This window comes from Acomys russatus, chromosome 14 (assembly GCF_903995435.1).
Source record: "Acomys russatus chromosome 14, mAcoRus1.1, whole genome shotgun sequence".
Lineage (NCBI taxonomy): Eukaryota > Metazoa > Chordata > Mammalia > Rodentia > Muridae > Acomys > Acomys russatus.
Window position 1 is genome coordinate 46,248,273 of NC_067150.1, and position 16,387 is coordinate 46,264,659.

The 16,387-nt window shown below is 45.2% G+C and overlaps 1 protein-coding gene across 1 annotated transcript in view; it reads left to right on the forward strand.

Moving 5' to 3' along the window:
- Window positions 1-9,139, forward strand: part of Chrna5 (cholinergic receptor nicotinic alpha 5 subunit) — a 30,067-nt gene extending 20,928 nt beyond the window's left edge. The window contains exons 5-9 of the mRNA XM_051155733.1: window positions 1,033-1,184; window positions 2,261-2,305; window positions 4,566-4,675; window positions 6,275-7,103; window positions 8,843-9,139. Of these exons, the coding sequence (XP_051011690.1) occupies window positions 1,033-1,184; window positions 2,261-2,305; window positions 4,566-4,675; window positions 6,275-7,103; window positions 8,843-9,004 (1,298 nt within the window). The 3' untranslated portion in view covers window positions 9,005-9,139. The remainder of the gene's footprint in view (window positions 1-1,032; window positions 1,185-2,260; window positions 2,306-4,565; window positions 4,676-6,274; window positions 7,104-8,842) is intronic.
- The last annotated feature ends 7,248 nt before the right edge of the window (window positions 9,140-16,387 follow it).

Consider the following 16,387-nt stretch of genomic DNA (forward strand, 5'->3'; position numbering starts at 1 on the left):
GCCAAGGCTACACAGAGAAACCCTGTCTCAAAAAAAAATTACTAAACTGAATGTGATGATAAACACCTTTAATTCCAAAATGAGGGTGGCAGGAGGATCATGAGTTCAAGGCCAGCATGGGCTACAATGTAAGACTCTGTGTCTAAATAAATAAGTAACATTAATTTAAAAAAAAGATAACCTCTGCTTATATGTTCTAGTGGTGTGCAAATCAAATAAGATTAAATTAATTTTCTTACCATATTGGGTAGTGTCTATATAATTTACATATTTTTTTTTTCTTTGTGCTTGCCCAAATGCATATCCGTATATGAATACAATGCCTGCAGAGGCCAGAAGAGGGCATCAGATCCCCCTGGAAATTTGAATTACAGACAGTTGTGAGCCACCCCTGTGGGTACTGGAAATCAAATCCCAGGCCTCTGGAAAAGCAGCCAGTGTTCTTAGCCACTGAGCCATCTCACCAGGTCCATATCTAAGTAATTAAATTTTTTTGTTTTTGGTTTTTTGAGGCAGGGTTTCTGAATCAGAGTGTTTCTAATTTGGCCATATTGTTTGTATTACTATTTCATTCTAAAAGTCACATGAGGAGGCTGAAGAGATGGCTCATTTGTTAAGAGCACATGCTGCTCTTGGAAAGACCAAAGTTCCATTCCAGCTCCCCCATCAAGTAGCTCACACCTGCCTTTAACTCCATGTCTAGGAGAAACCTGAAACCTCTGACCTCTTTGGGCATCTACATTCATGGGCTCCACATACCCTCTGGACACACTCACGCTTTAAAATAAAAATAAATCTTAAAAATTAGCTGGATGAGCCGGACATGGTGGCGCAAGGAGACAGAGGCAGGCAGATCACTGTGAGTTCCAGGCCAGCCTGGTCTACAAAGCGAGTTCAGGATGGCCAAGATAACATAGAGATTAAAGGTGTGCGCCACCACCACCCGGATAATGTTGATTTTCTTGAAGTATGGGTATTTGGGGGGCGGGGGAGAGCAGCCTGCACACTAATTCCAAAAAATTTATTATACAGGGTTGCCTGAATTATCCTCTGCTGCAAAACATGAAGACAGTTTGTTTAAGGATTTGTTTGAAGACTATGAAAAGTGGGTTCGTCCTGTGGAGCACCTGAGTGACAAAATAAAGATCAAGTTTGGCCTTGCAATATCTCAATTAGTGGATGTGGTAAGTACGCATACCTTACACGGTCCACTTCACACCAACTTAGGGAAGGTCAGTATTTCCCCAGGCGAGGGTCAGGTACCAGGGGTTATCAGGGTGCCAGAACCAAACCCTTTCCTCAGGACCTACCTCTTCAGGGAACAGTGACTAGTTTGCCACAGGCATATTAATGTCATTATAAAGTTTAGAAATTGTTTTATCTCATTTGCTAATAATAGGTCTATCCTTTTTTGGGGGTGGGGTTCTAAGACAGGATTTCTCTGTGGAGCCCTGGCTGTCCTGGACTCACTCTGTAGACCAGGCTGGCCTTGAACTCACAGAGATCCACCTGCCTCTGCCTCCTAAGTACTGGGATTAAAGGCGTGCGCCACCACCGCCCGGCTTCTTCTTCCTGCCCTTTTAGAGCTAAGTGAATAATATTTTATTCATATCTTTGATTCCCTCTTAAATTTGAACAAATGTAGCAGTTGAGATCATGAAAACTAATCATAGACTCTCCAGTGGTGTGCTTTAGGGAAGCTTACTGAACTACGAATGCTTAGAGGGATAATAGATCATCTTACCTTCTAGAGAACCAGGCTAATTAGCAGACGGCTCACTTTATATCCAGGGGCCGTTTGTGTTGAAATGTACGGATTCTTTTTTTTTTTAAGCTTAAGGACCACATTGTTAAAGATTGGGAGGGAGGGGACAGAGAGGGGGATGGAGGGAGGGAGACAGAGACAGACAGACACTCAGCAGGCAAGCTGTAATTCTCAGTAGGTTCGGGAAGGAGCCATGCCTTTTGAGTTAGGGTCAGCAGTGGAGATCTGCAAGCAAGCAGCCACAGAAAGTGGGTAGGGTCTTCAGAAAAAGAGTGAGAAAGCCAGTGTCCAGGAAGGTATACTTGGGGTTTTGGCTGATATTCAAAGAAGAAATAGAAAGGGAACAGGGAGGTTACACTTTTCTGAGTTAGAACTCAGAAAACTGGACAGGTTTAGCAGTGAAGGCCTAACAGCGACTGCCACAAATGGACAAACTCTCAGAATTATTGCTTATGTAACAGAAACAATTAATCTTGCTTTTTTTTTTTTTAATAGGATGAGAAAAACCAACTAATGACAACAAACGTCTGGTTGAAACAGGTGTGTATAACATTCAGTCAGGCAGTCAGCTTGCAGCTGGCACCACTCCTTATTATAGGCACAAAGGAGCATGGGCGTGTGGGGTGTGTGGGCTCTGTGGACCGTCAGGTGCACAAAGATGAGAGTAGATGGAGTCATTGTATTCATTATGCGTGTGTGTATTTGTTTTGAACCAGGGTCTTGTTAGGTATCCATGGCTGACCTTAAATTCTCCAGTCTTCCATCTTCATTCTCCTAAGCTCCAGGGTCACAGGTGTATGTCACTATGCCTGTCAGCAGCCTGAGAGAGGGTCACATGGGTTAGAGGATGGAGAGAGTGTTGGAGACTGTTCTTCGTAAACAAAAACAAACAAAAGCAAAACACCCAAACAAACCACAAAAAATGTGAGTGAAAAGGCAACATTTGTACAAAGTCTCAGGAGGGATGAGGCTAGCCTTATGAGCACCTAGGGGACAAGAGTGTTCTAGGAAGAGGGACCAGCAAGTAGAAGGCCTGGAGGCTGGGTTACATCTAGTAAGGAAACCAGTGTGACTGGAGGGTTGTGAGCCATAGCGGGTGGTGTGAGCCATGGGGAGGGGTGGGGACATGGGGAGAGGTGTGGACAGGGGAAGGGGTGTGGACATGGGGAGGAGTGTGGACAGGGGGAGGGGTGTGGACAGGGGGAGGGGTGTGGACAGGGGGAGGAGTGTGGACACGGGAGGGGGGTGTGGACAAGAGGGGGGAAGGGGTGTGGACAGGGGGAGGGGTGTGGACAGGGGGAGGGGTGTGGATAGGGGGAAAGGTGTGGACAGGGGGAGGGGTGTGGACAGGGGGAGGGGTGTGGACAGGGGGAAGGGGTGTGGACAGGGGGAGGGGTGTGGGCACAGGGAGGGGTGGGGGGGTGTGGACAGGGGGAGGGGTGTGGTCATGGGGTCACAGGAGCAATGAGAAGCCAGTAGACTTAGCAGCTTATAGGGCTCTGCAAGGATTTGGACTTTTAGTTGTTATTTTTTAAAAGGAGTTTAAAAATTTGTGTATGAATGTTTAGTCTGCATGCATATAAGTGCACATGTACATGTGATGCTCAAGGAGGCCAGAAGAGGGCGTTGCATCCTCTGAAACTGGCATTACAGAGGGTTATAAGCAGCTATGTGGATGCTGGGAACTGGACTCTACTATTCTCCAAGAGCAGCAAGTACTCTTAATCACTGAGCCATCTGCCTAGCCCCAGGATTTTGGCTTTTAATTTGAGTGCAACAGAGAAGGATAAGATTGCAACTAATTATTATTTTATTATAATTATTAACATGCTAACTACCTTTTATTGGGACTCACTGTGATCTTTTCATACATGCATACACCATGCATTAACCGTGTCCATCTGTCCTTCCTTTGTCACCCTCCTCCTCCAGCATGCTTCCCATAGCCATCCCTTTGTAATAAGTTTTTTTTTTTTTTAAGATTTATTTATTTATTATGTATACAGTGTTCTTCTTGCATATAATGCCTGCAGGCCAGAAGAGGGCATCAGATTTCATCATAGATGGTTGTGAGCCACCATGTGGTTGCTCTGAATTGGACTCAGGACCTTTGGAAGAAAAGACAGTGCTCTTAACCTCTGAGCCATCTCTCCAGCCCCCATGAAGGACTTTTTAATTCTGGGCCACCATACGTATGCCTCCCGCTACTATTGAGTGTTTCTTATTGCCTATTCTTTCTCTGTCTCTCTCTGATTATTTGTACCTATCACCGGTTCCCTGATTCCAAACTTAGAGAAGGCAGGTTGGTGACTGTATGTTTGCTGTGCTAGAGATTGAGCCTAGGACCTGGAGGATGCCTGTCGGGTCTGCTGCTGAGCTGCATCTGCAGTTCATTCCTTAGCTTGATCGGGTCACAGAACTTTTTCTGCCGGGCACTGGACAAAGTGCTCAACTGTATGGGGTGTGTAATAAACCTAACTCCCCTGCCAATAAACCCGGGCACAGTACAGCTGGGAAGGAGAATCAGTCCCATGGCTCTGAGGTCAGTTTTTGTCAGCTGGTGGGAACCAAGGAACTGCATAGAAAACCATGGATACATCAACATGGGCCCTCGGCTGTGCCTCCTCAGGACCACGGCTGGAGTCGTGGCACAGAGGAGCAGGCCGTTATTAGTTGAGAAAGGTTTCTGAATTAGGAGCAGAAAGGATTCACGCCTACAGCTTCTGGGTATGACAAAGTATAGTTTAAACTTGTTCTATTACTTATCGATTGAAATGGAAGTGAATGTCTCCTTTTAAAGGAATGGATAGATGTAAAATTAAGATGGAGCCCTGATGACTATGGTGGAATAAAAGTTATACGTGTCCCTTCAGACTCTCTGTGGATCCCAGACATCGTTTTGTTTGACAAGTAAGTTATATTCTAAATATTACTTTATATTTCCAAAAGAAAACGTGTATTGCTACTAGGCACTAGTAATTTTTTCCCCCTCTCATCTGTGAACTTTTTAGCTGTGAAATCAAATGGGTTGAATTCATGCCTGTTTCTTTCATGGGTGTGTGGGGCCTTTGCCTTTTTTGGTGTGTTATTTCTTTTTTAATCATAGAAGTTGTTATCTGATTTCTGAAATGAGAAAAAAAAAAGACTTGGCAAACATGGAAAGGAATAAGGAAGGTGGGGTGAGGGAACGGTTGGGATTCGCTTACACACACGGTAGACTGCCTGTATGCGTGGCGGTGTGCTCCCAGCAATCTTAAGTGCTGGGTGTCACTCAACCTCCATGGGCTTAAGGTGGTTGCACTGTGGCCACAGAGCTCTCATATGGTAGAGTAAGGTTTCACCCCAAGACATTGTGGCCTCCCCAGGTCCCCACTTATTCAAGTCAGACTTCCAGGTTTGGGTGGGGGATTTGTTTTTTAGTTCAAGTTACAGTTTATATCCAACATGGACTTCCAACATTACGTAAATGACTTACGTTCTAATATTATGTAAGTTGTCACGACAGCACAATCTACGTTCCCATGGTGAGGAGTTTGGGATTAATTTTTAGCCTGTGTACGGGCAGCCTACTTCAGTGTGTTTTGAATATGATTGTCAGTTACCAGCTGTAGTCCCCTCCACACTGCCCCTCCCAGGCCCATCTCAGAGTAAATGTGCGAGTTTGCATTTACCCTATAGCACCCTGGCTTATTTGCACCAAGGCTTTTTAGAGCAAATGTTATGCGAAAATGATCTTTTGAAACCTTTTACTTCCGTGTTCCTCAGTATGGAAGGATGGAGAAGGTAACACGAGGCAGCTTCCTGCACATCCTCTTACTCTCATAACTGAAGGCGCTCTGCCCTGTTTGCACAAAGGCTTTGACATGAGGACAGAGAAAACACTGTGCAAAAATAACCGTTTAAAACCTTTAACTTCCGTATCAGTATGAAAGGAACAAAGCTTTTTAAAAAGCAGTAGTAGCATGAGGCACCTCCCTGCACATTGGCTGCTCTGTATCGAAAACATTTTTAGTGACATTACACAGTACTGTTCCAAAAGTACGTGAGCCTCCTGTGAAGGAATCACAGGTGATGGGTCTCCAGCCTGCAGCCGTGCCTCTCCACCACAGAGAGGCCCAGGTGTGCCCCGCCTGGTGCAAATACTCTTCTCCTCTTAGAGTAGAGATCACCTGTTATTTTGATGGAGGAGGAAGTTTAGGAATGTGGATTCAGGCTCTGCTTCACTGCATGCCCATTATATACACAGCCTGATTCTATTTGTATGTAAAGTGAAGTCGTTTCAACATTTTGAGAAACATGAATTTGCCCATCTCACAGGACAAGGGAAAAACAGGTTCAGTTCCAGCAGAATGATTACGTGTCAGGAAGATGTCCAGAGACCATGGTCCCCCTAGGTGGAGCAGGCATTCGGGCAGATAGTCATTTCAGACTTACTTTCTTTTATGTTAGGCTTATGTGTGTGTGCCTGGGTTGTTTAATTTTGGCACCGTTATTGCATGTTTCTTTTAGTGCAGACGGACGTTTTGAAGGGGCCAGTACGAAAACGGTTGTCAGGTACAATGGCACGGTCACCTGGACACAGCCAGCAAACTACAAAAGTTCTTGTACTATAGATGTTACGTTTTTTCCATTTGATCTCCAAAACTGTTCCATGAAATTTGGCTCTTGGACGTATGACGGATCCCAGGTTGATATAATCCTGGAGGACCAAGATGTGGACAGAACAGATTTTTTCGACAATGGAGAATGGGAAATCGTGAGCGCAGCGGGGAGCAAAGGAAACAGGACGGACAGCTGCTGCTGGTACCCTTCCGTCACGTACTCCTTTGTGATTAAGCGGCTGCCTCTCTTTTACACCTTATTTCTTATTATACCCTGCATCGGGCTCTCATTTCTGACTGTGGTGGTCTTCTACCTCCCCTCAAACGAAGGGGAGAAGATCAGCCTGTGCACCTCAGTGCTCGTCTCTCTCACCGTCTTCCTTCTGGTCATCGAAGAGATCATACCCTCGTCTTCCAAAGTCATACCTCTGATCGGAGAATACTTGGTGTTCACCATGATCTTCGTGACACTGTCCATTATGGTGACTGTCTTTGCCATCAACATCCACCACCGCTCTTCCTCAACACACAATGCTATGGCGCCTTGGGTCCGTAAGATATTTCTTCACAAGCTTCCCAAGCTGCTTTGCATGAGAAGTCATGCAGACAGGTACTTGGCTCAGAGAGAGGAAACTGAGAACGGGAGTGGACCTAAATCTAGGAACACTTTGGAGGCCGCGCTCGGTTGTATCCGCTACATCTCGAGGCACGTCGCGAAGGAGAACGGTGTCCGCGAGGTCTGTGGCGAGTATTGAATTTGTTTCCGTAAGAACCCATGCAAGCCGGGGCGTCTACACAAACCTCACCATTCCATTTCCGCAGAGCAGCTTGAAGGGATATTAATATTGCCAGGGTTCTTTGGCTCTGGAATAACTTACTGGTTTAGGTTTTGACATTATAATGTGTCAAAAGTTTGGGTTTTTAAAAATTTTTTTAAAGATGAGCCTAATATAGGCCTTAAAAGTATAACCAAGATACTGTCCTAGGAAAACATCTTTTTGTGCCTTCTTTACAAAACAATATTAGCGAAACTGAAAAGAGTAAGGTTCATGCCTATAATCCTGCCATTCAGGAGCTGAGGCAGGAGGATTGAAAGTTAGAGTCTATCTTGGGCTACTTAGCAAGGTCAAGGTCATCACGCTGCATAGGGAGACTATGTCTCGTAAATGTAAAGAAAATAGATAGAACAAAGAAAAGGGGTAAAGTGTTCTCTTGTGCTTTGTTTATACCTTAAGGTTTTCATATGAAGCGGCAATAGTACCTAATGTGCTTAAAGCAAAATTTGCTTAAAGCCTTATACAAAAAGTAAGTTTAGGTTGGCTTGTTGAGGTTAACTGATAGTTGAAATGCAGAAATTGGGCATGTGTTTTACCAACTTATAGTGTTGAACTTTTTTTTTTTTCAAAATTCAAATTTTCAGTTGTCAGTATGTTTCATTTTTATTATATATTTTTAAAGTTATAAATATTAATATTTTATAACTGAATTTACACCTAAAGATCCCATTAAGATGATTTAAATTCTAATTTTTAATGAATATTTTACGTAATCCTCCTTTATCCTCCCTTTCTTTCTTCTCTCTTCCTCCTTCCTTTCTTTTCCCTTCCTCCCCTCCTTCCTGGTTTTTTGTTTTTTGTTTTTGAGACAGTCATTTTGTAGCCTTGGCTAGCCTGGAACTTGGTATGTAGACCAGGCTGGCTTCAAACTCACAGAAATTCTCCTTTTGGGATTAAAAACACGCACCACTATGCCAACAGTCCCCTGCCCCCACCCCCGCCCCCACCATGCATACACACTTTTTAAAAAGATGTTTTACTGTATAGCTCAGGCTAGTCTGGAACTCTTAATCCGTGTACTTCAGCTCCTTGGATGCTGGGATTATAGCAAACACCACTGTGTCCAGGTTACAAATTTGCATCACTTCTGTTGTTGTTTTGAAGTGCTGGCCTTGAACATCTGTCTGGTCCCCCTGCTTCAGTCTTCCAGGTGGCTACGTGCATGCACCACTGTGTTCAGTTCACGTCTAACAGACTAATGTTTGTCGACTGTAGTATTCTATGGTAGTGTAATTAAATTATCATAAGGATTTAAGCTATTAAAGAAATCTTAAAAAGCTATTAATGAAATCTTTAAAAGGTAAAGATATTTGTTAGCTAGTAATTTAGAATTTAAATTTAGGGTGGAATTTAATAAATTATACTAGTCGGTCTTAGAGACCTGGGCACAGGTTCATTTACACTTTGGAGGCAGCAAATGATTATCTCTCTGATTTTTACCTTAACATGTGTATACAGCTGCTAGTGGTGGCACACGCTTTTAATCCCAGCAGAGGCAGGTAGATTTCTGTGTTCAAGGTCAGCCTGGTTCTTAGAGTGAGTTCCAGGATAGCTAAGGCTACACAGAAAAACCCTGTTGCAACCCTCCCTCCTCCTCCAAGTATACAGCTTTGATATATGTGTTTAATTTTTTTTAACAGGTTGTTGAAGATTGGAAATTCATAGCCCAAGTTCTTGATCGGATGTTTCTGTGGACTTTTCTTCTGGTCTCAATCATTGGGACTCTAGGGCTTTTTGTTCCTGTCATTTATAAATGGGCCAATATAATAGTCCCAGTTCACATTGGAAATACAATTAAGTGAAATCAAGAATTTACACTGTGAACTGAGTTAGCAGTCATGCATCTCTTAGGGCATGCATGCAAGTATGAAAAGGTGACATTATTTACCCCGTAACAGATTAGTAACTTCTAACCTTGACTCACTGTTGCCCACTAGAGCTGAAGTGATGACACAAGCAGCAACAGAGCATCGCCCTCCTGCGCTGCTGGCGAAGCCTGATGCTCGCTCACTCGCATCCTGGCAAATCCTGCTAACTTACAACCAGGGATGAAGTTCATCCTGGGAGTGCTGGAAAATGCAACTACATTTGAAAACCGCTTAAAACTTTTTCCAAATTTAGTAAAAGCATGTATTTGTGTGGTTTTTATTTTTTAGAATGGGTCCAAAGCCTCCTAAGTAGCTGGGACTACAGGTGTGCTCCCCCATGCCCAGCTAATATATGTACTTTAAAATTTTCTCTGTTCTGTATTCACTGATGTGCAATGCATCATACTTCTACATGAAGTAGGCCAATTACTTGGTTTAATAATAACTTATTGTCAGTTAATGTTCTTTTGCCACAGAGAGGCACTATGGCCAGTAACTCTTACAAAGGAAAACATTTCATTGGTGCTGGCTTACAGATTCGCAGGTGTAGTTCATTGTCATTGTAGCTGGATGTATGGCAGCACACAGGCAGACAGGGCGTTAGAGAAGGAGCTGCATCTAGATGTCAGGCAGCAGGAAGAGAGGATGAGCCACTGGGCCTGACTTGAGTTTCTGAAACCTCCAAGCCCACCCCCCCAGTGACACACTTCCTCCAAGAAGGCCACACCTCCTAGTAGTACCACCCCCCCCCAGTGACACACTTCCTCCAAGAAGGCCACACCTCCTAGTAGTACCACCCCCCCAGTGACACACTTCCTCCAAGAAGGCCACACCTCCTAGTAGTACCACCCCCCCAGTGACACACTTCCTCCAAGAAGGCCACACCTCCTAGTAGTACCACCCCCCCAGTGACACACTTCCTCCAAGAAGGCCACACCTCCTAGTAGTACCACCCCCCCCAGTGACACACTTCCTCCAAGAAGGCCACACCTCCTAGTAGTGCCACTCCCTGGTGATCAAGCATTCAAATCTACAAGTCTATGAGAGCCAAACCACCATACTTAAGATGATGTTCATCTTCTCCCCCTCCTCCCCCTCTCCTCCTCCTCCTATCCTTCCTCCTCCTCCTCTTTCTCCACTTTCTTCTTCTGAAGCAGGGTTTCTCTGTGTAGTCTTGGCTATCCTATACTTGCTTTGTAGACCAGGCTGGCCGCTGATTTACAGAGATCTGCCTGCCTCTGCCTCACAAGTGCTGGGATTAAAGGCATGTGTCACCATTGCCCGGCTTACCAACATTTTTAATAAGCAAAAAATGGTGACTAGTAACTCCTTAAGTCCACTTTATTCTTTATATATTTATATGGAATGGGCATTTGTGTTAACTAACTTCATAGCTTATCTTCCACTGTAAACATACAATAGGTAACTCCTGCAGGCATACAGTGGCATATTCTTATATTTTTGGTTGTGAGTCTAACCTTTAACAGCTGAGCCATCTCTCCAGCCCTATAGTGGCATATTCTTTGTGGTGACTTCAGTGCCCTTGTCCACATTCTCTAGGTAATAGAGCTATTTATGTACACCATTTATCCTTGATCCTAGTATAACATGCTGCAGTTGCACAGATCCCGTCTCTCAAAATGGGATGGCCTGGCTCTGTCTTCATAATTCTGTAGGAAAACCATCTTTAGTTTAAAGGTGTATGCTGAGCAGGATATGGAGTCTCACACTTGTATGTCTACTTTCAGGAGGCAGGGGCAGGGGAATGGCTGTGAGTTCTAGGTCAGCCTGGGTTACAGTATGAGACCCTGTCTCAAAAGCCAAACAAACAGAAATTGTCCTGAGTTAATGAAGCATTATTACATCTTATAGTGGTTCAGTTACAGTTGTCAACCTTAGAGCTAAATGTTTTGGGTATAGTCCAGTTCTGGCCTATTACTAGGAATAACATCATCAGTACAGTGTAATGTATCATGGGTAAAGCAGTTAAACTTCATTCCAAGTGCCCCGACTCACCTTATTTTGATTTAGAACTCTTAGCTGTTGAGTTAACAAAATCCTCACTTATTGACAACATATCAACAGCTTAAATTCAGGTCAGTATTCTTTGGAAGGCAGGATGGACTCTGTTGGGTGTTATTTTATTGTGTTTCCTGGTGTTAGAGTGAGTGAGAGTCTGTACTGTAGTTTAGTTAATGTCCCTTGAAGGCTCATCTGTGGAGAGCATTGGTCACGTGGCTTTGAGAGGCAGTGGAATCTTTAGGAGTACGCTCTAGCAGGAGAAAGTTAGTTCCCCAGGGTGCCCCCTTGAAGAGGGTATGGAGACTAGCTCTTCCTTTTGCTTCCCGTCCACCATGAGGTAGACAGCTTTGCTCCACTGTCTTACCTGTCCACTGTCATATACTGTCTTACCACGGACCTCAAAGCAATGGACCAACCAGTCATGGACTAAAGCCTCCATAAGTGTGAGCGACAACAGAGCTCTCTCTTGAGTAAGTTGACTGTCTCAAGTATTTTCCTACAGTAACATAAAGCTAATAGAATGTTGGTACCCCAAATCTGTGGTATGACTTTTCCTGAGGAGTCTACTTTTAGTCACCCTCAATAAAAGAAGGGTAGGACTAGAACAAAGAAACAATTCATGCCTGAGTCCAGCTTGGAAAAGCAATGTGTTTACTGTGGCTGCTTATAGGATCATGGGGGAGGGGTTTCTTACAGTGTCAAAGATGACTTGGGATATTGTTACCCACTCTAGCCTGGGTAACAACTTATAAAAGCTGCGTCATGGGGTTCCCTGGGCAACTCGCAGGTACCAGCACCCATGAAGTTTCCTCTTCCCCAGCAACTGGTTGCTGTTTTCATAAACGCAGGGGTGAACCTGAGTCTGGTGAGCTTCCCCCTTGTCCTGGGAAGGGGTGTTTCAGTCTGGGGGAAACAGCCACACACAGGATAGTTCTTGTGATGGGAAGTGATTGGGTAGCTCTGAAGCCTTTCAAGTTGATACGTAGAAAGAATCTGGATGAGTTTGAAGAAATGGGCTAGGGAAAGCCTAGGGTGTGTAAACATGGCCTAACACGCACTTCTGTAGGACGAGAGACCCCAGAGGATTACCGATGCTCTGGCCACCCTCCAGAATTTGAGAGAAAGGCCCTATTTCTGAAGTACTACATACCTGAGTCTTGCAGCGTTGGGAGGATCAAGCTGGTACTGGCTTGGAAAGGCCATCCCTCCTGGATAGCTTTCACAGTGCTGGAAGGTGCGGTGCATGCTACCAGAGGAGAAAAGTAACCCTGAGCCTCACCCGGCTGTGAACCTTACGAACTGCAGTAATGATTGCCTGGCAAGACTCGCCCTGTGAGCATCATGGGAGTACACAGCCACTTCCTGATTGAATTTAAATCCTGACTCACAAGGTAAAACCCATACCTGCCATCATCCGCAGGCCAAGAACCTATTACTACCAGGTCACAGGCTTTAGGGGGAGAGCATATTACTGTTCTGCTAAATGGACAATGATTACACTGACACCTAGTGACCTCCTGTTATCCCGCAGGTCAATGCACCTAACTTCTCATCCGAGAGCCTTTTGTCTGCGGTAGGTGCTGATTAACGTCTGGCCATGATGTAGCGCGATAAGCAGGCCTCAGTGGGACATAATACGCCACAGCCTTTCCTCCCGAGGCTCAGGGATCACTTCAGAAGAGGGGTGGAAAGAGTGTACGAGCTGTGATGGGTGATTACAAAGTTTCTCCCGGAGGGCAGCCACACCTTTGAGCTCACAGCAGCTGTGGTGGCATGTGTAAGACCAGTGCAAGCCCAAGACAGAGAAAATCTCAACATAAAGGAAAGTTGGGCTGGGCGGTGGTGGTACACACCTTTAAGCCCAACACTCAGGAGGCAGAGGCAGGCAGATCGCCGTGAGTTCGAGGCCGGCCTGGTCTATAAAGTGAGTCCAGGACAGCCAGGACTACAAGAGAAACCCTGTCTCAAAAAAAAGAAAGAAAGAAAGAAAGAAAGTTAGGCATGGAGGCCTTTTCCTAGCTGAGCTACTGCTGGCAGTGGCTAGCTGTCGCGATCGATCTAGAGTCAGGTCTGTCTAAAAGAGTAGCTCCTGGTGAGCTGGCCACACTCCAGTCGGGAGCCACATACCCAAGAATGGTTGGGCAACACAAATTGGTCTTGATAAATGTATTTCTTTATTATTTTTAAAGGACACAAAGTGAATGGGCCAGGAAGGGAGGGTGGATCTGGGAAGAGGTAAGAGGGGGTGGGGGTGAATACGGTCAAAATAGGCATGAAATTCTCAATGAGTAAAAGTGAAGTCAAAAGCCAGGCGGTGGTGGCGCACGCCTTTGGCCCCAGCACTCAGGAGGCAGAGGCAGGTGGATCACTGTGAGTTTGAGGCCAGCCTGGTCTACAAAGCGAGTCTAGGACAGCCAAGGCTACACAGAAAAACTCTGTCTCAAAAAACAAAAACAAAACAAAAAAACAACAAAAAAAAGTGAGGTCAAGTACTTGGCACTAGGATACAAAAAAAAAAATAGAAGGTACTTCAAGAATTATTGAGACCCCCATCTGTTGTAGGCTCAAAGGACTCAGACATGTTTCCTAAAGAGACCCAGAACAACCTCCTTCCACAGGGCACTCTAGAAAATGTTGCTCTCAACTCTCTCGGAGGCACTGCAGCTGCGGCTCAGGCAGGCCCTGTACAGCCTATGCTGTGGGCAGAAATCGTCAGCATCATCCACATAATGCCAGTTTTATAGACATGCAAAAGGCAAGAGTTGTGGAGTCGTGGAGGACTCCACAAAGATTTCAGAAGTCAGCAGCTCTCAAGCTGGTGATGTGTTGGAAACATGAGAGTGACGTTGAAGCTATAATGGAGAGTCCAGCAAGAAAGAGGTGACAGAAGTGTGGAGTCCCTGCCAAGGGAAGCTGCCGGAGGTGAGTGCAGCCGGCCCTGGTGTGGGCACAGGGGTTGTGGTCAGTGAGTGTGCAGGTGCAGGACTGCCTGAGCCCTCAGGATTTCACATGCTGCCACTGTGCGTGCCAGATGTGCTGGCTTAGATGTGTTTGCCTTGCTTACTGTGCATGCCAGATGTGCCGACTTGGATGTGTGTGTGTTTGCCTTGCTTCATTTCAGTCTTGCTTTGATCTGACCCTGTCTGCACACCTGTGCTCCCTCGTGGGGCAGGAATGTTGACCTTGTGTGATTGTATCCTGGGCATTCATAATCTTTTTACTTTGTACAGCTTCTCAGCTGAGTTTCCCACGAGTCTTGAACACCTTTGACCCGGACTACTGAAGTATTCTGAAGCGGCTAAGACTTTGGGAACTCTTGCAAAAACAAATTATGAGATGGACGAAAGCCTTTGGGGATGAGGGACAGAATGCTATGTTCTGAATAAGTGCCAAAGGGCAGCATATCAAAGGTTTGGCCAGCAGCCTGTTGGTGCTCTCGGAGGGCGTGGAGCCTTTAGGAGGAAGGGAGTTCAGTGATTGGGAGTGCGTCCTTCATGGAAATACTAGGAGCCCACTTCTTCCCCATTCTCGTTGCTTCCAGGCCAATGAATCATTTGCTCCCCACCACGATGTACTGTCTCATCACACGCCCAAAAGCATCAGGCCAAGTGAGTGACTGTGGACTGAAGTCACCATGAGCCCAAATAAACATTTCTTCTTTTTAAGTTTATTATCTCAGGTATTTTGTTATAGCGAGGGAACACTAATAAAATCTGCTTTAACGTGTAAACTGCTTGTTAGCTATCGTAGTTTGTATATGTCCCTCGTCTCTTATTATCTCCATGGCTGTTAAGATATTTGTAGGCCAACAAATTTCGTAGAGCTCTTTCTTTTGATTTAATGAAATATGAGCTACAGTGAATTGCAGTTGTCAGGTCTTATTTTTGCATTAAAAAACCAGTGAGAATTCTCAAATGGCCTCTGAATTTTCTCTCTGAGTTGTGGTTCAGATTCAGAAGTGTACTATGGGAAACTCAACTTGTTCAAACGGCTTCTCAAGCACAACCTATTTTGACAGCATCCTACATCCTGGGCGTCCCGACAGCCGGAGGCAGGCAGCCTGGGTATTGGCACCTAGTGGGCAGAAACTACAGGGCTGCTAATGTCCACAGATCTCACACCCCCAGCACGAGCCCAAACCCAAGTGCGAAGGCGGTGAAGCCCTGCTCTGACAGACGGATCCCCACAGCTCTCCTGTGACCTGACCACGCATTAGGTCCTCAGGTCATCCCTGATGGATGGAATTAGTGCTCTTATAAAAAAGACTCCAGAAAGCGGCCCTCTCAACCACTTGAAGACACACCTGTGTTTTGTGAGGAAGACTCCTTCCCAGACAGTCTTGCCGCCACGTCGATCCCAGATTTCTCAGGCTCCTAAACTATGAGAAATAACTTGGTGCCCACATTGTCCAGTCTGTGGGATTTTTGTTCTTTTGAGATAGGGTTTCACAGCCGGGCGTGGTGGCGCACGCCTTTAATCCCAGCACTTGGGAGGCAGAGGCAGGCGGATCGCTGTGAGTTCGAGGCCAAAGTGAGTCCAGGATGGCCAAGGCTACACAGAGAAACCCTGTCTCGAAAAACCAAAATAAAATAAAATAAATAAATAAAAAGAGATAGGGTTTCACTATGTAGCACTGGCTGTCCTGGAACTCACAATCTAGACCAGGCTAACCTTGAACTCACAGGGATCCTGCCTGCCTCTGCCTCTGTCTCCTGAGTGCTAGGATTAAGGTCTTGCAGGGCGCTATGGCATGTTTTTCTTAGTTAGCAACTTGCACAGACTAGGGTAGTTTACTAACAACGCGTGTGAGGCCAGGCGTAGTTTCTCCGGGTCTGATGATGTGGGATTTAGCAGGAACACACATCCTGAGGTGGAAGTGAGGAGCAGGAAGTGGTGAGGCGTTGCTGAAATAGTCTACAATTTCAAGGAGATTATGGGCTAAATAAATGCAAAAATCTACAGAGATACCAGGCCAATGGATATAATATGTGTGAACGGAAAGTTTTTCTATCTAGTTAAGTTTAAGCCACAAGGCTAGTTAAATGTTCATTTATCCATAATAAATAACTAGACATTTTCTTCCACACTTTTTTAAAACCAAAAATCAAGATGAGCTTAAAATAACCATTGAAGGGCCGGGCATCATGGTGCACACCTTTAATCCCAGCACTCAGGAGACAGAGGCAGGTGGCTCACTGTGAGTTCAAGGTCAGCCTGGTCTACAAAGCAAGTCCAGGACAGCCAAGACTACACAGAGAGACCCTGTCTTGAAAAACCTAAATAAATAAATAAAAA